The sequence below is a fragment of the Sorex fumeus genome, unplaced genomic scaffold (genome assembly GCF_029834395.1).
Source record: "Sorex fumeus unplaced genomic scaffold, SorFum_2.1 ptg000029l, whole genome shotgun sequence".
In the NCBI taxonomy this organism is placed as follows: Eukaryota; Metazoa; Chordata; class Mammalia; order Eulipotyphla; family Soricidae; genus Sorex; species Sorex fumeus.
Window position 1 is genome coordinate 19,423,042 of NW_026606086.1, and position 22,111 is coordinate 19,445,152.

The following is a 22,111-nucleotide window of genomic DNA, read 5'->3' on the forward strand; positions in this document are numbered from 1 at the left end:
ATTTTCTCAAAAATTTCAACCAAACTAAGTTAAAAGTAAATAGATATTTACCCATTTCAGGTATCAATCCTTTAAAATTTTGTTCTCACTATGGTATGTCAACTTGGATATACCATGTCACTGGAGCGATAGCACAGTAGATAGGGCATTTGCCTTGCATGCGGCTGACCTGGGTTCAATTCCTCTGTCCCTCTTGGAGAGCCTGGCAAGCTACTGAGAGTATCCCGCCCGGATGGCAGAGCCTGGAAAGCTCCCCGTGGTATATTCAATATGCCAAAAACAGTAACAAGAAGTCTCACAATGGAGACGTTACTGGTGCCCGCTCGAGCAAATCTATGAACACTAGGAGGACAGTGCGACAGTGCTACAGTGCTGTGGTATGTCAACACAATGGAATACTATGTGGCCAGCATGAAAAAAATAAAGTCATGAAATTTGCTTATAAATGGACATGGAGAGTATCATGCTGAGTGAAATGAGTCAGAAAGAGAGGGACAGACAGAATAATTGTACTCATTTGTGGGATATAAAAAACAGCGTGAGACTAATACCGAAGGACAGGAGAAATAAGGGCTAGGAGGACAGTCCATTTTTGGAAGCTTGCAATAGGTGGGGTGGGGGGAGGGCAGTTAGGATAGAGAAAGGATCACTGTGACAATGACAGTTGGAAATGATCACTCTGGACAAGAACTGAAAGTAGGTAAAGGGATATACATGATAACCTTTCAGTGCCTGTACTGCAAACCATAATCCCCAGAAGGTAAGAGAGGGCGAGCAAGAGAAAGAAAAGTGCCTGCTATTGTGGTAGGCTAGGGTGGGGCGGTGGCGTGAGGGAAACTGCGGACAGTGATGGTGGGAAATGTATACTGGTAAAGGAACAGAAGTTGGAAAATTGTATGACTGAAAAACTTTATAACTGTGTATCTCATGGTGATTCATTAAAACAATAACCACAACAACAACAAACTCAATTTTGTTCTCAAGGAAGTTCACAAATTCCCTTCCCACTTTCAGGCTATTGTCACTACTTTTTTTTTTTTGCTTTTTGGGTCACACCCGGCGATGCACAGGGGTTACTCCTGGCTCTGCACTCAGGAACCACTCCTGGCGGTGCTCAGGGGACCATAGGGGATGCTGGGGATTGAACCCGGGTCGGCCGCGTGCAAGGCAAGCGCCCTACCTGCTGTGCTATCGCTCCAGCCCCTATTGTCACTACTTTAAGTGTTACTTTCTGACATGATTAAAAAGCCACAGAATCTTTAGACTTACAATAATTATTATGCATTTTTTAAAAAAAGCACTCTTACTTGGTAAGCACAATTAAGCCTATCAGTTCTTTAGAAACTTGTTCTTGAAATTTGTGTTCTTCAGTCTGATGATATAAGTTTAACATAAAATCTAATACAGTTTCACTCCGAAGGACTTTATGACTGACGTCAGTGCAAAGCATAATGTTATTTTCATACTGAAGAATAGAAGTGGTGAAACCTGGCCAAATCACCAACCTGTAAAACAAAACAAGTCATAAAGTAATCTCTGCCAATATCCAAAAAAGTTTTGCATGTTTCGAAGGTTGTGGATTTTACTTTCATCCTTATTAGATTTAAAGGACAAAAGTTTTTTATTGAATTTACTTATGATTAGGTTTTACAAGATTACAGATAAAGACCTATATTTTCAAGATCTTTAATATTATAAAAACTATAATTATGTTCCATTTGAAGTTAATATGCTAATTTTATAACTTTTGTTTTATCAAGTCAAGCTTATTATTTGAAATCAAGTTGCCAACTGAAAGTATTTACAATTTTATAATAAGTACAGTTATAAAAACATTTGGACTGCAATCCTGATACACTATAGTAATTTCTAAAGTAATCACTATTAGATGGTTAATTTTATTACATAAGAAGAATACAAATTTGGTGTTATACAATTCTTTAATGCTTCTTCAGTAATGTGTATCATGTCATTTAAAAATATACATTCTCAGATGTCTCCTTTAAATTTCATAAAATGTTCACTATGTTGTTTACTATTAATATAATCTCAGGGCTTGGATGAAGGAGACGTTACTGGGGCCTGCTCGAGGCAATCGACGACTAACAGGATGATTTGTGATTGTGATTTGTGTGATTAATAGCCCGAGTAAGTAAACCTGATCATTTTAGAGCATCACTTTGAAGTTTACAATTAAGTTTACAGCACTGAAAATTTCCACTTCATACAAACCTATGATTTGGAATATCAATTGGATCACTTGGGTTATAATAATTCCTCCCAATTTGTTGCAGATTCATAATCTTCAGGAGTCTAGAATTTGAAAGGTCAGAATAAAGTCAATATTGACATCTTCAGTATTTTATCAGAATCACATGTTTATTTACAGCCTAACTTCTTCAACTGTTGGTTGGCACCCTGTATAGGAATTTAGGAGCCATGAAAAATTTAGCAATAGTGAAAGGTGTCTGAATGTACAACAACTAAAAATTCTAAATCAACCACTTAATGAATCCAGTATGTTTTTTTTGTTTATGTAGGAGTACTGCTATTTATTCAGCCACTGATTGGCTGTGAATCCAGTATGTTTTTGGCAGCGCTTACCCATGTTACGTTTCTCAGGTGAAAAGGGGTGGCAAGTGGAAAAGTTTAAGAAGCCCGACTTAGAAGAGGGATGGCAAACTGGTCATGGAAGGCCAACTACTGCCTATCTTTTACTTTTTATTTGATTTTGGAGCTAAACAATAGATTTTTTCCTTAAAAAAAGGTTTGAAAAAACAAGATTAATAAATGATGTATGAATTATGTGCAATTCAAATTTTAATGAAGTTTTATTGGAACATATTATGATCTTTCAATTATATATGGTGAATAGGTCCTTTCAAGCTCTAAGAGTCAAGGCGGGGCCATGGATGACCTCTAAAACCTAAAATTCTACATGGTTCCTTGCAGGAAAGGTTTGCCAACTTGTATAACAATTGTCCATTGTTATGTCTTCTTCTATTATGCAAATGTCAACCTCTTCCAGGATGCTTCTCTTTGAGGAGGGTCTCTGCCAAATGTGTACTTATTTTGTATTGAAAATATGGCATCCATAGTAAAAATATTTTAATATACAAAACTAATTTAAACGGACTAAAAACTTGAATGTAATATCTAAAACTACAAAATACAGAATAAGACATATGTGATATGTTCTCTGAAATTTTTAGTATGTCTTTGGGGATTTAAATACAAGGGAAAACAATAAAACAGAAAAAATGGGACAGTAAATTAAAAAATTCTCGACAATGAAAAACTTTGTACAAAAACTAGGCAACCTACCAAATGGGGGGAGGTGTTTGCAACTCACAACTCTAACAACAAAAGACAACTCATACAATTCAAAAGCAAAAATCTAATTTAAAAATGGGCAGAAGTTCTGAACAGACATTTCTCCAAAGAAGACATACAGATTGGTAAGCAGGCATATGAAAAATGCATCTAGTCACTTATTAGGGAGATGCAAACTGCATGAAATATCACCTCAGACCTGTGAGAACAAGTTAGATACAAGAAGTGCTGAAGCAGAGAGATAGTATATTGGGTAGGGTGTTGCCTTGCACATGGCTGACCCAGGTTTGATCCCTGGCATCCTCTGGGGTTCCCAAGCACTGCCAGGAATAATTCCTGAGTGTAGAGTCAGAAGTTATCCCTGGGTATCATTGGGTGTAGCCCTAAAACAAAAAATAACCAAAAAAACAAAAAAGAAGTGCTAGCAAGGGTATGGAAAATAAGGAACTTGGTACAAGGGTATGGAAAATAAGGAACGTGGTACATTCTTGGTGGGAATGTCAACTGATACAGCTATAATGGAAAATTATCTGGACTCCACAAAAAATTAAAAATATATCAGATGACTCAAATTCCAATTTAGGTACCTATCCAGTGACTATGCCAACACTAATTTGAATGCACAGATATGTGTATGTATGTATGTACCTCTAATCATAGCATTGCTCACAATAGCCAAGACAGAGGAATCACCAAGGTGCATTGCTCACAATAGCCAAGACAGAGGAATCACCAAGGTGCAGTGTGTATGAATGGATTATTGGATAAATGTGTGGAAACAATAGATTACTAAACTACAAAGGAGAAATTAATTTTTGCCATTGGTCACAATATAGATGGAACTTGAGATATTTATTCTAAGTGCAATAATTCAGGCAAAAGATATAATTTCACTTATAAGTAGAATATGAAAAACAAAGCAAATGATAAAAACAAGTCTGAGACTGAAGATAAATTATGGTTTTCCAGAGGGAACAGGGTTGGGTGGAAGAAACAGGTAGTGGCGATTAATTTATGATGAAATGTTAAACTCTGATGAAGGATATAGTATGTTATAAGTATATTTGAAGACTTGATAGACATACCTCTAAAGACTGTATGGTACAGGGGAAAATGTAAATTATAGAGCATACAGTATATGCTTTAATATGTAACAAATCTCAATGTACCTAAATCCTGTCTTGTCTTCTAGTACACATTGCAGAGAAAAAATAATTAAAGTTAATAACTTTATATAAATGTATATATTAATATTAATTAAAATAAAATTAGAACACAAAGTCAATGATAAATTCCAGAGTTTGTGCTCTAAAAAATAAGTTCAAATAGTATTTGAAAGCTCAAATGTAAGCACAAATTGGAAAGTGAAATACATAACACTTGTTAAAGGCAAATGACATTTATATCAGCATAAATATATCCCTTTAAAGCCATTTGAGAGTAAACTAATAATTTCAACAAGCCAGCATTAAAATCTAGGTAGTAAGTATGCACGTATTTCATGTATAATTCTTTAACCTCTGTATGTTTTTTTTTGCATCACACCTGATGATGCACAGGAGTTACTCCTGGCTCTTCACTCAGGGAATCACTCCTGGCAGTGCTCAGGTGATCATATGGGATGCTGGGAATCGAACCTGGGTTGACCGTGTGCAAGGCAAATGCACTACCTGCTGTACTATTGCTACAGCCCCAAACCTATGTATGTTTTAAAGTTTTCTTATCAAATGTAAATAACAGTGACATACCTCCTGAAAATAATATTATAGAACTGCAAACAAGTTGGTGATGTAGGTGGAAGTTCATTTGTTAAAGTGATTGTTATCCTCACATGCTCTCCATTTCGGGTCTGACTAAAAACTTCAGTAACCTGAAACCAGAGCAATGGAAAACCAAACTTTAAATTGTTGAAAGAAAAGATCCATCTTATATTGCCTAATAAGGCAACATTGAAAACCACAGGAAAGTTTTATTTATTTTGCTTTTTTGGCCACACCGGTGATGCATGGGGCTTTGCACTCAGGAATTACTCCTGGTGGTGCTCGGGGAACCACATGGGATGCTGGGATTTGAATCTGGGTCGGCCGCATGCAAGGCAAGTGCCCTACCCATTGTACTATTGCTCCAGCCTCTCACAGAAAAGTTTTAGATAAAAGAAAGGACTATGAATAGATAAGTACCTATGTAATAACAAGTACAATCATTAAGTTACTCAAATGAATTTGAAAATGATACAGTGATGTATCATTGTATGCTAAATTACCCTTTGGTTTTACACATTACTATTAGATTGGCAAACCCTTCCATTTCTAAATTCTCTTAGATTATGCTCATTTTTACTTTGAATTGGAAATCTCCCCTCACCCTCTCCCCCACTAATCTCAACAGTTTTAATAACCTTGTGCTGTAGTCTTTTGGGTAAAAATAATATTGTTCCATCAAAAGCGTGACACCTTCCAATTAAATCTTCATGTTGAAAAAGAAGAGCTGACCGAAGTCTTCTGGCTTCCATCAGTGGGTTATAATCAATGTGATACTGATATAAGGCCCATTGGGGACGGGAAGTCAACCGAAAATGGTTAGTGCTTAATCTTACTATAATTCCAGAAGATCCTGCAAAAGTAAATCATATTCAACTCAAAATACAGGTTTATTCTTCCTTGTACTCTCTGATACCAAAAGGCAGGTCTGCAAGCAAAAGACTTAAGAGCATAGGTCAACACAAGAGTTTTCAGACATCCAGCTTTGGGGACAGACCATTTAGATAAATCCCCAAATATAAATTTGGAAATAAATCCTTCTTAACTGAATTTATAGAAGAACCAAACAAGCTTATTTTAGAGAAAAGTAATCTTTGTAACATTTAATAAAACATTTAAGTGCTGCTAAAGACTTTATTAAAGCCAAAAGGAAAAGAGGGAAAAATGGAAAAGCCATGCTGAGTACAGGACTAAAGTGCTGCCCTAGTAACGCATCATACAGGTAAAACTGTGAAGTGCTTTAACTGTCCTCTGCACATGGAATCTCATGAATCAGCATTCTTAATACTCTACCTGTTTTTGATTCTTTAACATGGTCCAGATTCTGTCTTGTATTCACACCCAGGTCATGAAAGTCTCGACGACGACCTCCTCTCTCTGCTAATGATAACTCCTGAAACCCAGCAGATATCTGGAGTTCTTTTTAAAAAAAGAAAATAGCACACTTAATATGAAACATAAAAATGACAATATTAATTCCCAAAGTGCTACATAGAATCCAAAGTCTCTTGAAGTACTAAAGACAGTTACCTATAAAAACCATCAAAATGTTTTAGGTATCTTTTGTCAGAGAGTAATTTCTTAGCTAAGACTTCTGTGATTCTAGGCAAACTCAGTTGCGTTCTTTAAAAATGTGTGGTTTTTTTAAGGCATACCCTGGCATTGCTCAAGGATCACTCCTGGGCAGGGCTAGGGGCTCATATGAAATGCTGGGGATTGAACCCAGGTCTACCATATATAAGGCAAGCACTCTCCCCAACGTACTCTAAGGAGTATGGTCTAGTCCCTAAAGAAGCATGTTTTAAGACATGAGGACAATTGGACTATGATTTAAGAACATAATTATATTTCTTGTTCTATAATTTTTGTCACAGTTTAAGAGCCTTAAATATTTTCAGTACTTTTCACCAGTTTTATGATGGAATTATTTATAGCTACAGGCTTTGGTGGTCTATGTGGTCTTAATATATAACTTGAATTAGAAGTCTAAAATGCAATTTACTAATTTCCCTAGAAAAATAGCAGAGAGACTGGAGTGATATTACAGTAGATAAGATGCTTGCTTTTTGCACATGCCTGACCTGGGCTTGACCCAGCATGCATATGGTCCCTGAGCACAACCAGGAATTATCCCTGAGCAGAGAGTCAGGAGCAAGACCTGACCACATATGGATGTGACCCCAAAACAAACAACATCCAGCAGAATTGACATATAGGAAGGGCCTGTGCATCTTCCATGGCTATGATACAAGATTATGGGACAGCTTAACAGTTTGTGCTTAGTTGCAAAAGCTATGGTTTTATCATACAAAATAACATCCTTTATCTAAGGAAACTACAAAATGAAGAATCTCATACCAATAGTATGATGTGGACTATGAAATGATTAATTTTTATAAGTAGTCAAATGTTGAAAAAAATCTCATTACAATAAAGTGCATTTTTTAAAATGAGAGATTGGTTACTGTAAACAGGAAATCTCTACTACCCACCTCTCATTTTAAAAAATGACTTGAAGAAATGTTTACAAGGGGCTAGAATTTTCACTTTTTCTGCAAGTTGAGATGGCTTAAGAGCTATAAATAAATATTACTGGGTAAAACTTCTGTAAAAGTAACCCAGGAATCCCTTCCATGGCTTGTTCTGTGTTTCCAAGCTGGTTGACACTTGGCCATGATAAAACTTAGCTAAGACTTCTGTGATTCTAGATATGTGATGGTAGGAGGAATTTCATACTAAGTCAAATATAAGTCTTAATGATGGAAATCAGACTCAAAAAAAGGAACAAAAAAGATAAAAGAGTTAAGTTCTCTTTGGACCACAAATGCCAGAATCTGTCCCACGACTATCTCCTTTTAAGCCTCCACCAGACTAGAGTGGCCATCAAAAAGTATGTCAGAGTTCGTGATAATCTTTGGAAAACAAGTTATTTTAATAAGATTAAATTTTTTCCACCTGAAAAATTGAGGATCAAAAAGTCCACAGGCATATAGGTTTTAAATGAGAAAATGGTCTATAAAAACTTTGAAGATGCTGCTAAATATGTTGTGAAGTGGGGGTTCAAATGAGAATCTCTTTAAACATCTATAACTGTTTCTAATTTTTGCATTAGGTAAATTTCTCATCCCAAGAGGTTCACTGTCACTGTCCTCCCGTTGTTCATCGATTTGCTCGAGTGGGCACCAGTAACTTCTCCATTCTGAGACTTGTTACTTTTTTTTTTTTTTGGCATATAGAATACGTTATGGTTAGCTTGCCAGGCTCTGCTGTGCAGGCAGGATACTGTCGGTAGCTTGCTGGGCTCTCTGAGAGGGGCAGAGGAATAGAACCAGGGTCAGCTGCATGTAAAGGCAAACGCCCTGCCTGCTGTGCTATCGCTCCAGCGGCCAACTCAGGTTTGATCCCCAGTATCCCATATGGTCCCCTGAGAACCACCAGGGGTAATTCTTGAGTGCAGAGCCAGGAGTAACCTCTGTGCATCACCAGGTCTGACCCAGAAAGCCAAAAAAATAAATAAAAACAAACTAGAACTTGTTATTTTTCAATTTGAGTACCTCAATTATCTAAATATCCACTTAATAAAAAATTAAGGTTCTAAATGATATCTCAACAATAAACTTGTTATATTATTTTCTAAAACACAGTAAATAGCATATACTGACAAGCACTGCAAAGGAATATTATATGAGCAATGAAAGTGGTAAAATAGGGTCATGCATTCATTATTCCAATTAGTCTCTCAAGGACTTTTACTTAGCTAATGAGGCAGAGTCTCCTAACCCTGCTCCTGGCTGTCCTCACCTAGGCTCCTTGGAGGGGGGTGGGTTGAGTTTCCCTCACTGCCCCGAGCAGAGCCCCAGCAGCCGAAGACCTCTGGAACCAGCCACAGCCATGCTGAGACCACCCTCCACATATTCGAATGAGCCTCACGCATGAAGGAACTGGCAGAGGAACCCAGGCATGTGGGACTTGGGGCTGAGATCTCCAAACCTGCTCGGATCGGAACTGGGCCTCCTCCACCCAGATCCCCCATCTTCCAGTAGGTAGGCGTTACACCCACCAACTGCCCCTGACACCGTGTAATACCATCAACAGACAAGACCCAGAGATTATAAAACCCAGCTCCCAGAAGCACACGGCCGCAAATGTGGCCACACGACATCTTATTATCTAGTTATTCTGGATAACCCGGCAGGCTACCGAAATTATCCTTCCCGCATGGCAGAGTCTGGCAAACTCCCCGTGGTGTATTCAATATTCCGAAAACCAGTAATAATGATGGGTCTCATTACCCTGACCCTGAAAGAGCCTCGAATATGGCACTTTCTAAAATCTCAGGGCTAGGACGAAGGAGGCGTTACTGGTGCCTGCTCGAGGAAATCGAACAACAGGATGACAGTGATACAGTGGTATAGTGAAAGAGGTAGATACTACAGCATTTTATGATGGGATACTGAATTTCATGGAATTAAATCTGAATTCATGAGTAAGCTAAAAATAGTGAAGACTAACAGAGCACTTTAAAATTATATTTTCTACAATTGCATTTTAGGGATGCTTATAAAAAAGGAAATGTTTATTGGAAGAAAGTTTTTCAAAATAACTGGGGGGCTCACACCTGGTGATACTTGGGGGTTACTTCTGGCTCTGCACACAAATCACTTCTGGTGGTGCTCGGACGACCATACAGGATGCCAGGGATTGAATTCTGGTCAGCCACTTGCAAGGTAAGTGCCCTACATGCTGTGCTATTGCTCTGGTCCCAACTGGCACAAAGTTTTAAACCAGTGAAATCCTGCTACATATGTTGGACAATCTGAACAAATCAAATATTCTAAGTTACAAAGCAACAACAACAACAACAACAACAAAAAACAAGAACTAAGATTAGAGATGAACATGGTTGGGTGAAATCCTGTATTTTTAGATTATTGCAAATAATTCGTAGCACTGTAGCACTGTCCTCCCGTTGTTCATTGATTTGCTCAAGCAAGCACCAGTAACGTCTCCATTGTGAGACTTCCTGTTGCTGTTTTTGGCATATCGAATACGCCACGGGGAGCTTACCAGGCTCTGCCATGCGGGCGGGATACTCTCAGTAGCTTGCTGGACTCTGAGAGGAAAGGAGGAATCAAAGCCGGGTCGGCTGCATGCAAGGCAAATGCCTTACCACTGTGCTATACAAATTTAAAGTTTACTGATGATACATCATAATAAAGTCATGTATCATTTATTATATCACTTTTATACTCCTACATTCAACTATGTAACCCCATATAGGGTAATGACCCACAGTTTAAGTAGCTATGGCAGATATGAAATAAGATTATGGATTGATCATTATTGAAGCTATGTGATGGATACATGGGAGTTAATTTTTAAAATTTTCTCTATTTTTATTTATACTTGAAATCTTCAATAATAAAAACAAATGTGTAGGGGCCAGGGATGAGGCTCAAACTTTACGCATGCAAGGCATGTGTTCAATACCCAACACTATAAAGTTTCCTGAAGCATCCAAGCACTGTCAGATATGCTCTCCCCACCAACAGTATGTTTAGAATAATTCAAGATCCTGAAATAGGTAAAAATTTTGCACATAATAGGAAAATAAAATCACTTGGCACATTTTATGTTAAGAATGGATAGGAAAATAAATATCAGTATGCTAAGGATTTAATATGGATCTGTTAAGAGGTTAAGTAAATTTAAGAAGTACCTTCAACAGCATTATTACATCCCTCTTTTTCAAAAAACTTTTGCCAAAATAATTTCATTCTTAATCACTTATGTAACACTGCATTTTTGTTGTTTAATATCAATTTAATATTCCCCTTTAAGGAAAAAAATATTTTGTTAGGGTTATATTATTCTGTAATCAGCATTTATTGACTGTAAAAGCTAGAAAATTGGTTTTCTACTGTCCTGTTACCACTCTTAGTAAGATATAGATCATATTTTGAATCTTGTATTTTTTACTTTATGCTACCCCACTCAAGTTTCTTTTTTTTTTGATGTTAAGTTCATCTTATAGGACAAGACTGTTTTATGAGAAGAAATCTGTCACTGTCACTGTCCTCCTGTTGTTCATCGATTTTCTTGAGTAGGCCCGATAACGTCTCTATCGTGAGACTTGTTGTTACTGTGTTTGGCATATTGAATACATCAAGGGGAGCTTGCCAGGCTTTGCCGTGTGGGAGAGATACTCTCAGTAGCTTGCCAGGCTCTCTGAGAGGAGTGGAGGGAATCGAACTCTGGTCGGCCATGTTGGCTGCTTGCAAGGCAAACGCCCTACATGCTGTGCTATCGCTCCAGCCCATGAGAAGAAGTAAGTATGTAAAATTTTACCACCATATAGCTAGAGAACAGATCAGTGACTTGCCTCAAAACACTTAAGACCAAATATCAATGTTAGGCCATTTTCTTATCACCTTTAAAAAAGAAAGAAAGAAAAAGAAACACCTGTGGGGGCCAGTGCACTAGTATAGTGGGTTGGGCATTTGCTTTGCATACACCCGACCTGAGTTCGATCCCCAGCATCCCATTGGTGCCCCAGCACTGGCAGGAGAGATTCCTGAATGCAGAGACAGGAGTAACCCTGAGCATCATTGGGTGTGACCCTCCCCCAAAAGAAACACCTGTAACAGAAAAGTAACATATTGTAGAATATATGTCTTTAAAGTGATTCTTCAAATAAAGCATTATTAGTACCCTTCATCAAAATTTTCAACACAGAAATTTTATACAGGTATTAAAAATGTAACAAGGAGGAGGATGCTGCCAAGAGGAAGACTCTAGGTTTTGTATGTATGAAGCAGGACTCCCTCCTACTCCACACATATACATACACCCCACTGTGGAGGGTGGGTGAACCAAAAAACTTGCACAACTTGTTTACATAATTCAGTGGGTTTCTACATTCTTAAAAATGATTAAATGGTGCTTTGCTGTTGAAATAGTTATGCCTGAATCATTGATCAAATGCTTTCAATTTTAAGTATTAAATATCGTAATCTTACTTAATACACCTTGCAAGTGGTTGCTGTATATATTCCCCAAAAAGGTCTTGTTAGGAGTCATTTGAATTGCTACACTTTAACCAAAGAAGTTACATAGTTTCATTGGGAAACTGGTGCTAGATTTTAAAAAGGCCAACAGTTGAGGAAAAAGATAAGAGGGAGAATAAACAGGTAACAAATGTTTCAGTTTAACCAAAGTGTCTTTAACCAGGCAGCTATTTTCATTGGTCTTACCCCACTGCATTGCAGTCTCATTTCCTTTGCTCACTTTCCAGATCTTTAATAGCAAAGACTTGTAAGAATGTGCCAGAAAAAATGGTCTCTTCTATCATTTCCATGCTTCCAGCACTGACGGTATTTGTCATAGTTCAATTTATACTGCACTTTAAGAACGTTAGTTGTATTTTCTTCGAATGTTTAAGGATTTCACTGGCTATGGTCAAGTGTTTGCCTACATGAAAATTTAGGGCATCACCTTTGTTTTCCAGCTGTCTTCTTGCCTTAGCATTATGAAAGAGCCCAGTTCCCATGCTCATCTAACTTTATTACATTTGGCTTTGTGCAAGGCAAACGCCCTACCCGCTGTGCTATCACACCGGGTTCGATTCCTTCACCCCTCTCGGAGAGCCCAGCAAGCTACTGAGAGTATCTTGCCTGCACGGCAAAGCCTGGCAAGCTACCCATGATGTATTCAATATGCCAAACACAGTAACAACAAGTCTCAAAAAAAATGGAGACGTTACTGGGCCCCCTCGAGCAAATCGATGAACAACAGGAGGACAGTGTTTTTTTGTTTTATTACATTTAATTCCCCATGTGTAAATGACTGATTTTTCCTACCCACAAACCAAACAATAATCATAGAAGACTCTTACATGAAGCTCCAAAAAAAATATTTGCAACAATGCAGTGAAAAAACACAATTTTGGGGGCTAGAGTGATAGCACAGTGGGCAGGACATTTGCCTTGCATGCAGCCAACCTGGATTTGATTCCCAGCATCCCATATGGTTCCCCGGGCACTGCCAGGAGTGATTCCTGAGTGCAGAACCAGGAATAACTCCTGAGCATTGCTGGGTGTGACCCAAAAAGAAAAAAGAAAAAGCACAATTTCTGTAAAAATCAGAATTGGTATGCTATCCCACCGACCTCAGTTTCCACATGAGAAGTAGTGAACTAATACATCCGGAAGCGTGTTTTCTAAATCCTATTCGCTAACGTGATCCTATTTACTATTGCTAAGGCGGGTCTGGTTTTTGCTGCAAACGCTTAGGGGCACCAAGAGAATGTTCTGAAAATGGTTTAAGAAACGCGCATTGGGGTTGGAGCGATAGCACAGCGGGGAGGGCGTTTGCCTTGCACGGGTCCAACCCGGGTTGGATTCCCGGCATCCCATATGGTCTCCCCAGCACTGCCAGGTGTAATTCTTTTTTTGTTTTGTTTTGCTTTTTTGGGGTCACACCCGGCGATGCACAGGAGTTACTCCTGGTTCATGCACTCAGGAATTACTCCTGGCGGTGCTCAGGGGACCATATGGGATGCTGGGAATCGAACCTAGGTCGGCTGCATGCAAGGCAAACGTCCTACCTGCTGTGCTATTGCTCCAGCCCCGCCAGGTGTAATTCTTGAGTGCAGAGCGAGGAGAAACCCCTGAGCATCGCCGGGTGTCACCCGAAAAGAAAAGAAAAGAAAAGGAAAGAAAAGAAAAGAAAAAGAAAAGAAACGCATATCGACTCAATGCAATGCTCCTTGTGGGGCCGTGGAGGGGATTTCCCCAAAGAATAAGAAATCCTGTGGTACTGAGTTCAGAAGGAGGGGGACGCTGAGAGTGACCTGCCAAACTGAAAAAAACAGTTTTGTGAGCGTAGTCCGCAGCTTACCACACGCACACACAGAATCGGTTCACCTTGTGACTTGGCTGTTGCTCCTACAGCTCCTCTCTGTCGTCCGCGGCCGACCAGTTCCCCCTCTGTGGGCGGCTGCTGAGGTCTCGGCTGGCTGTAACCCGGCTGCTGGCTCTGCAGTCACACGCGAGGAGACAACAGCGCCCTTTGGGCGTCAGGCGGTCGCGGGCGTCGGAGCAGACAGCTCGCCGTCAGCCGAGCCCGGGCAGCGGGTCCCGCGGGCAGGAGACCCGCAGGCCGGGTCTCGGGTGCGAGCCCGCTTCTCGGCTCCTCAGGGGACGCCCCCTCAGCCGCGCCCCCACAGCGGGGGCCCCCGCCTCGCTCGCCAGCCCCGCGCCGCCGCCCCGCACTCACCGCAGCGGCTCCCACGTGCTGCACCGTCTCCTGCCCGCGGGCCCTGCCCCGCGCTCGGGCTCGGGCTCGTCCCGTCATGGTCTCCTGGACGGGGGACAGCGGGTCACTCGCGGGCGGCGATCCCCGCACCGATCCCCTCACGGCCACCCCGACCCCGACCCCGCGGCGCCCAAGACGCGCCGGCCCCGCCGTCCGCCTCACCCGGCTTGAGGCGACGCCGCGTCTGAGGAGAACCACAGGCGCCCCGCGTCCTCACGGCCCGACCCACCGCCCCAACAGTCGCCCCCGCGCGGCCAACCGTTGCCCGCGCTGATCCTTCCGCGCCGCCTCCCGCCGCCTGCCTCGCCGCGCCCGCCGCCCCGCCGCGCCCGCCGCCCCGCCGCGCCCGCCGCCCGGCTCTCCTTTTCCGCGCGGAGGGACACGGCCTCGGGGGGCGTGAAGATAGCTCACGTGCCGCAAGGCAACGGCGGGGGGGGGGGGGGCACGTGCAGGCTCTGCTCTGATTGGCCGTCGCGCCACTGGCGGTTTTCAGGCAGGTAGACGGAGGCGGGGCCAGAAAAGCCACGCCCAGGCCAGCTCTGGCTCCGCCCAGGCGCGCTAGGCCCCGCCCCTGGCCCTTCCCTGAGGCTCCACCCCAGCCCCTCTCCCCGCCTCCTCCTTTCCACCCAGGTGGGCAAGGGTGACGCGGGTTTGGCTTCTGCACGTAACACACCTGCAGACACTTCGAAATGGCAACTCAGGGAGCCCGAGGAGAACCTGATCTGGGCTGAGTCCCTGGAACCCCGAGCTCTGGCGCTGGATCACGTAGAGAAGCTCGTCTCTACTGTGTCATGCGTGGGTCCTCTGCCCAGCTGTTTTCCCCTATTTGCACCTTTCTCTGCCCTGACTCCCTTTGGCTATCCCGAGGGGTGCGCAGGGGAGCAGAGGGCCTCAGGAGGAGAGAAGCTAAAGTAGGGATATATATATATTTATTTATAAAATAGGGATATATAAAGTGGGGTTTCAGGGCTTCCCCCCAAGGAAACTATGGGGCGTTGTGAGGCCTCAGGCAGGGCCTTTCCACGCTCTTCAGACACAACCTTGCAAACTGTGCTGAGAACTTTTGAGGAACTCCACCTGTGGGAGGCTCCCCTGGAGGGCTGGTTAAGCCCCCGCAACTGTGCCGATGCCCTGCCCCTCTGACTCAGCAGGTGCAGGGGAGGAGACCATCACTGCCTCCTTACCCGCAGATGAGGCTGATGCAGCGCGGCTGTCATCCAGGCCATGGCTTGAGCTAGGCCCTCCCGCAGGCTTTCCTGCCCTAATTGACAAAACAAGCCCAACCAAGACATCATGAATGTGCTGTGTTCACAGAGTTGACTGGAAAGTCACGTCCCTGTGCTAATTCAGGATAATCCCTCGACTGGTTCCACCCAGTTGTAACACAATAGCTTCCTTAGAATGCAGTGTGGATGGTGGTCCTCACCTGCCGGTGTGCTGACCAGCCTGCAGAGAAGTCCTCTTTGTGCCTGAGAAAGTCATTGCTGTGAACAACTGTTTGCATTTTACATTTTATAAACCACATGATTTGCATTTTATAACACTCCGATTAAAGATGAATACACTCAGGGCAAAACCTGGCAAGCTACCCATGACATATTCGATATGCCAAAAAACACAATAACAACAAGTCTCACGATGGAGACGTGGAGACGTTACTGGGCACGCTCGAGAAAATCTATGAACAACAGGAGGACAGTGACAGTGACAGTGACACTCAGGACTGGGATAGGGAATTTGCCTTACATACAACTGACCCATATTTGATCCCCTGAGGGAGTGATCCCTGAACACACAGTCAAAAGTGAGCCCTGAGCAGTATCAGGTGTGGCCCCAAAACAAACAAAAAATTGACTATACCTAATAGCCTATTTTAAGTAGTGTAAAAAAAATACATTGTTTTTTCTGCTTTAGCAGTCGTGAACCACTTCTCCTGTTCCCACAAGCCTGCGGGTGTGCAGGGAGGAGAGTCCCCACTGGGGCCTCTTTGCACGCTGCATCTGTGCAGCAAACATTGAGTTTTTGATGGTTCTGTGGGAGTGAGGTGGAGAGGGCTGAAGGTGTCTGAGTCTGCAGTCTCACGTGGCAGGAAGTTCACGTGCCCAGTTCCATTTAGTCCTCTCCCTTGAGGGGGTTCCTTGGAGCCCCAAAGGCTTGGCACGGTGGGTGGGAGTCAGAAATTTTGCACAGGCTGGAGACACCGAGTGCTTCTGACCCTCTGAGAAGTCTGAGGAACTCGAGGTCAGGCCTGCGTCATCCCCGGAGTGAGGGGGGAGAGCAGGCACTTGACAGGGTGAGGAGCAGTGGAGAAAGTGGCCTCACAGGGTGTTGGCTTTGAAGCATGAAAGGCACAGATCTGGAAAGAAGCGGGAACGGTCACGGCTTCCAGATGGATTCGAAAGATGTTCCACAGGCTTGCCAGCAGATGGGGCACTAATGCCAGAAACGGTCTCCACGGCCAGCAAGGGTAAGACCTTGAGGGGGAGTGTCCACTCATGCCCCGTGCCACCGCACGCTGCCTAAAGTCCTCCCCCCCTCCCCAGCAGCCCCAGCTCCAGAGAAATCCCAGCTCTCCTGAAGAGAATAGAGGAGGCTTCTCCCTCCTTCGCCACCACCTTCACAAAGCTCCTCTAACACTTTAACAGCAAATAGGCAGGAGACACGGGTCCCTGTGGGCCATGCGACCAGAAGCCCAGCGCACTCATTGGGGTTAGGGCTGGGACCCTGGAGGGGGCTGGAGCAATAGCACAGTGGGTAGGGCGTTTGCCTTGCACGCGGCTGACCCCAGTTCGATTCCCAGCATCCCATATGGTCCCCTGAGCACCACCAGGGGTAATTCCTGAGCACAGAGCCAGGAGTAACTTCTGTGCATTGCCAGGTGTGACCCAAAAAAAGAAAAAAAAAACCAAAGACCCCAGAGGCTGGCCCGGGAACCAGTGCTCAGGGCCCTTAAGCTGCACCAGCTGCTTGGACACAAGTCCCCAAGTCCACAGCTGTGGGTGGGAGCAGTGGGGAGGGTGTGGCCGAGTTCTGCAGGGGGCAGGAGTGCCCCAGACCACACAGGATGGAGCAGCCGGCTCACAGAAGCCGGCTTACTGAGCACTGGGCCCAGAGTTACCCAGGGACTGCCAGCCAGTGCTGGCGCTTGAGTGCACCCTGCCCTCCTGGGGTGGACAGGCTGCACGCCCTCCTGAAAAGAACAAACGGGATGGGTCGCCGATTCACCAATTCACAGGGTGAAAGTTCTGTCCTGTTTGTTCCTCCTGCTTGGTCTCGGGGAAACACACAAACATGTGAGCAAGTGTTGGGCAGAGAATGACTGCAGCGTCTCAGCGTCTGCCATGCTGGGCCACCCGGCCCACACAGGCCCCTCAGATTGGTGCTCCTTGTGGACGGCTTCTGTGCCCCTGTCCCTCCCGGGAGCACATGTTGCCCTGGCACAGCTGGGACCCGGGGGTGGGGGCAGGGTCTGTTCCTCCCAGGGTTGCACCCGCCAGGTCCCTGCATCCCCATGGAGGGGATGTTCTCAGGGTGCAGTGGTGATACGGACGCTCTGTGCTCCCAGGTGGCAGGCAGGATGGTGACCACCTTGTGCGCATGTGCGGGAAGGGACATGTCTTGACTCAAGTCCCAATCCCACCTCTGCTTCAAAGCTGCTCTAAGGGGCTGGAGCGATAGGACAGCGGGGAGGGCGTTTCCTTGCACATGGCTAACCTGGATTGGATCCCTAGCATCCGATTTGGTCCCCCACGCATTGCCAGGAGTGATTCCTGAGCAGAACCAGGAGTAACTCCTGAGCATTGCTGGGGGTGGCCAAAAAAACCCCAAAAAACAAAAATCCTCACCCACACCCCCACCCCCACCTCCGCCAAACAAACCTGCTCTAAAAGAGACAGCAGGAGCTTTAAGCAAGACTGAGCAATTTAGAGTATTTTTGGTTTATTCTCCAGTACATGTCATTTTAGACTGCTCCCGATCTTTATTCTGGGGGTGGGTAACCGCACCTGGGGGCTCAGAGGTTACTCCTGACTCTGGGCTCAGGAATCAATTCTTGTGGGACTCAGGGGACTTTATGGGATGCCAAGGATGAAACATGAGTTTGCCACATACAAGACGAAGGCTATACCCACTGTGGTATCTCTCTGGCCCCTGTTAGTTTTAGTCAAAAAAGTCAAAAGCCCATGGTCAGCTGATGAATTTAAGTACAGATTTAAATCAGAATATAAAATGTTTACAAATTATAGAAAGATGGGAAGGGACACTTTAAAAAAATTTTTGAAATTTTTGCTGAAAGTGGTCTATAGACCAAACATGATTGCCACTCAATGCCTCTCTTGCAAAACACAGTACCCAAAAGAAGAGAGAGAGAACAAGGGGGAATACCCTGCCACAGAGGCAGGGTGGGATGGGGGGCGGTGGGGGGTGGGGGGGATGCTGGGACCCGTGGTGGTGGAGGATGTGCACTGGTGGAGGGATGGGTACTTGATCATTGTATGACTGAAACCCAAGCACAAAAATTTGTAAGTCTATAACTGTACCTCATGGTGAAAAAAAAATTTATTAGTGAAACACCATGAGGCACAGTTGAAGACTTACAAATTTTTGTGCTTGGGTTTCAGTTATACTATGATTGAGCACCCATCCCTCCACCAGTGCCCATTCTCCACCACCACTGATCCCAGTGTCCCTCCCACCCTCCACCCCCACCCTCACCCCCACCCCTGCCTCTGTGGCAGGGCATTCCCTTTTGTTCTCTCTCTCCTTTTGGGTGCTGTGGTTTGCAAAAGAGGCATTGTTCAGTTTATAATCTACTTTCAGCATGCATCTTTCATCCTGGGAAGATCCTCCCAACACCCTTTATTTGGTGCTCGCTTCTCTATCTGAGCTGCCTTTTCCCCTAGCGAAGGGACACTTTTTAAGCAAACCTTTTTATAAGACTAGTAGCACCCTGACAGCTAGCCTATCAGAGATACCACCAGGGAAAGCTATAAAATTCTTAAGCAAAATACTAGCAAATGGAATCTGGAGCATGTTAAAAAGGTGATGCAAATTGATCAGGTGGATTTATCCCAGGAGTTCAAGGTAGATTTATCCCTCTGAAATCCATTAATGCCAAATACCATGTCTAGAGATTAAAGGACCGAAATTGAGGCTGGAGGGATATTACAGTGGGTAAGGTGCTTGTCTAACATCCATCTAACCTGGATTTGATCAATGGCAACCCCATATGATCCTCAAAATCCATCAGGAATGACCTCTGAGCACAGACCCAATAGTAAGCCCTGAGCACTGCCCTCCCCCAAAAACAAAGGACCCGAACCACATAATCATCTTAGCAGATGCAGAGAAAGCATCCTACAAAATTCAACGTTGTTTCATGATAAAATAAAAAAAATAAGCCAGGCAATGGAGAGGACTTCTTCAGGCTATGAAAAGCCCAGAGCAAATCTTAAAATATTAATATAACGCTATGTCGTATTAATGGCAAAAGACAGAATACTTTGTTTATAAAACCAGGAACAAGGTAGAAGTGTTTCTTCTTACCACTTCAAGTTGTCAGTGTGCTGGAGGGTGTGAGTTAGAGTACTTTGGGGAGGAAGATTTAAACAAGGTGCCCAGACTGGAAAGAAAGCAGTAAAGTGAGCTTTCTGCCAATGGTGCATGCTTCCCTGTACACTAGCCTAAGGAAGCTGGCCAGAAACTTCCAGAACTAGCAAGCGGACTCATTATAGTTGCAAGATGTGGTATTAACATACCAAAATAAGTTGTATTTCTAAATGTTATCAAAGCAATTCCATTTACAGTGGACTCAGACACAGACTTCTCGTATCTACTCCTTGGCTCTGAAGACAAATGGTTGATTTGGGGCTGGGCAGAGTTGAAAGGAAATGCCAGGGGCCAGAGAGATAGTATAGCAGGTGGGCACTTGCCTTCCATGTGGCCGACCTGGGGTCCATCCGCAGCATCCCATATAGTTATCCACGCCCCGCAGGAGTGATCCCTGAGTGCAGAGCCAGGTAAGCCCTGAGCACAGCTGGGTGTGACCCCGAAACCAAAAAAAGAAAAGAACCACCAACACTTGGTGTGTATGAGACTGCCACGAATAGCCACATCACAGGTTGGAAATCGAGGATGGGGCCATTTCCCAAGGGCAGCCCGCTCACTCGCACCTTCTCTGTGGATCGCCTCCCTCTCTCTCCGGGGTCTCTCTGGGATGCATTGGCCTAAAAAAGTGGATCCCCCAAGCCAAGTCGATGGTGCCTGGGATGTAGGCCGACAGCAGTACTGTCCAAGTTTGACTTCCGTCAATTCAACGTAAGGAGGATGAAGCAAGAGTCAGCCTCTCATTAACGTTTGTGAAGAACAAGTGATTAAAGTGTAGGCAAGAGCAGGAACTTGAGTGAGTGATGCAAAGGACTGAGGGGCAATCTGCAAATATGGTCAGCACTGCCCCCTGTGTTTCTGCTTCCCAGCCACAAACTAGAGTCCATCCACGCTGTCCGTCTAAGCCACCTGTGCAGCAAGAGCGCCTGTCAGACTGTGGATCAGGCAGAACACAATGCTCCACTCTCAGGGGAAATCCTGCCGCCACGTTTGTGATCACCTACCCACCAGGTATTGAATTTGCTGCAGTTCCTGAGGCAGGTAGACAGGCACACGTGCTCAGGGTTCCAGCTAACTATATGTGACTGTCACATAAGCCCCACTGTACACAGCTATTCTGTATGTCGTCCTATAAATGGTTATCGGATAGGTGGTGTGTTGCTGTCATACTGTAAGTGGTTATTGTCACTCTGGTTGCAGAACTGGCTCACTTGGGCTCCTCTCTTTCTGTCCCTCTCCTGACCCCCATGTCCTCTCCTTTCTCCTTCCACTCACTGTCTCTCTTCATCTTTGTCTCCCTTTTAGAACTCTATCCTGTGAGTATGTACGTGTCCATTTTATCCCCCTGTGAGTTATAGCATGCGTGTGGTGTGTGCATACATGTGTAAGCGTGTCTGTGTGTATCCATAGACCTAGAATCTGTAGGCCCTCTAACTAATGGCAGCTTTCTTCGGTTTTAATTTTCTGTCTTATCCATTATTATGATTTCAGTTTTGTGAACATGCCTCCCTTTCACGTGAATAAAAACAAAAGTTATGTCCATTAAAAGCTCGGACAATACACGTGACTAGTGTAGGCCCCAGCAGATCAAAGGTCTCCTCGGGGCTTTCTTTGCCTTTATTGTTAAGCTCAGGCACTGGTCCCAGCGAATCAAGGCCCAGCGACCCTGTGAGAGAGGTCACTCAGCAAGGCAGGACCCAGCCCACCAGAGGGTGTGGAACTTCCCCACATCACAGATATGACTCCCTATCGATAAAGATGAATATTTCATCAAACCACACAGCCATGCAAGCCAGTACTTGCCCTGGGCATTCTCCCCATCACAGATTTCATTATGGGGCCCCCACTGGGCTGTCCTGGGGTCCCAGGATGAGGGCTTCCTTCCAGACATGGTCTGTGACTCAGGGGGCTCAGCCATGTTGGAAGAAGACACAGGAGGCCCCTCAAAGCCTGGGGGAAGCTCCACCTGAGCATCCTGCCAGGTGGGGTGAGGTGGGCCGGGGCTGTCCCCAGGAGGCCCTGACACCACCATCCGTCCCTGAGCCTGAGGGTTGACGTGCCAGCCCCCCCAACCTCCGAGGGATAGGCCAGCTGGGGGT

General features: G+C 44.3%; 1 protein-coding gene across 1 annotated transcript in view; it reads right to left on the reverse strand.

Annotated features, from left to right (window-relative positions):
- The window catches only part of PIWIL1 (piwi like RNA-mediated gene silencing 1), a 36,829-nt gene extending 22,382 nt beyond the window's left edge, over nucleotides 1-14,447 (reverse strand). Inside the window, exons 1-7 of the mRNA XM_056115617.1 lie at nucleotides 14,370-14,447; nucleotides 14,018-14,129; nucleotides 6,387-6,512; nucleotides 5,732-5,946; nucleotides 5,082-5,203; nucleotides 2,233-2,313; nucleotides 1,308-1,505 (exon numbers count right to left, since the gene is read on the reverse strand). Of these exons, the coding sequence (XP_055971592.1) occupies nucleotides 1,308-1,505; nucleotides 2,233-2,313; nucleotides 5,082-5,203; nucleotides 5,732-5,946; nucleotides 6,387-6,512; nucleotides 14,018-14,129; nucleotides 14,370-14,447 (932 nt within the window). The remainder of the gene's footprint in view (nucleotides 1-1,307; nucleotides 1,506-2,232; nucleotides 2,314-5,081; nucleotides 5,204-5,731; nucleotides 5,947-6,386; nucleotides 6,513-14,017; nucleotides 14,130-14,369) is intronic.
- Between the last annotated feature and the right edge of the window lie 7,664 nt (nucleotides 14,448-22,111).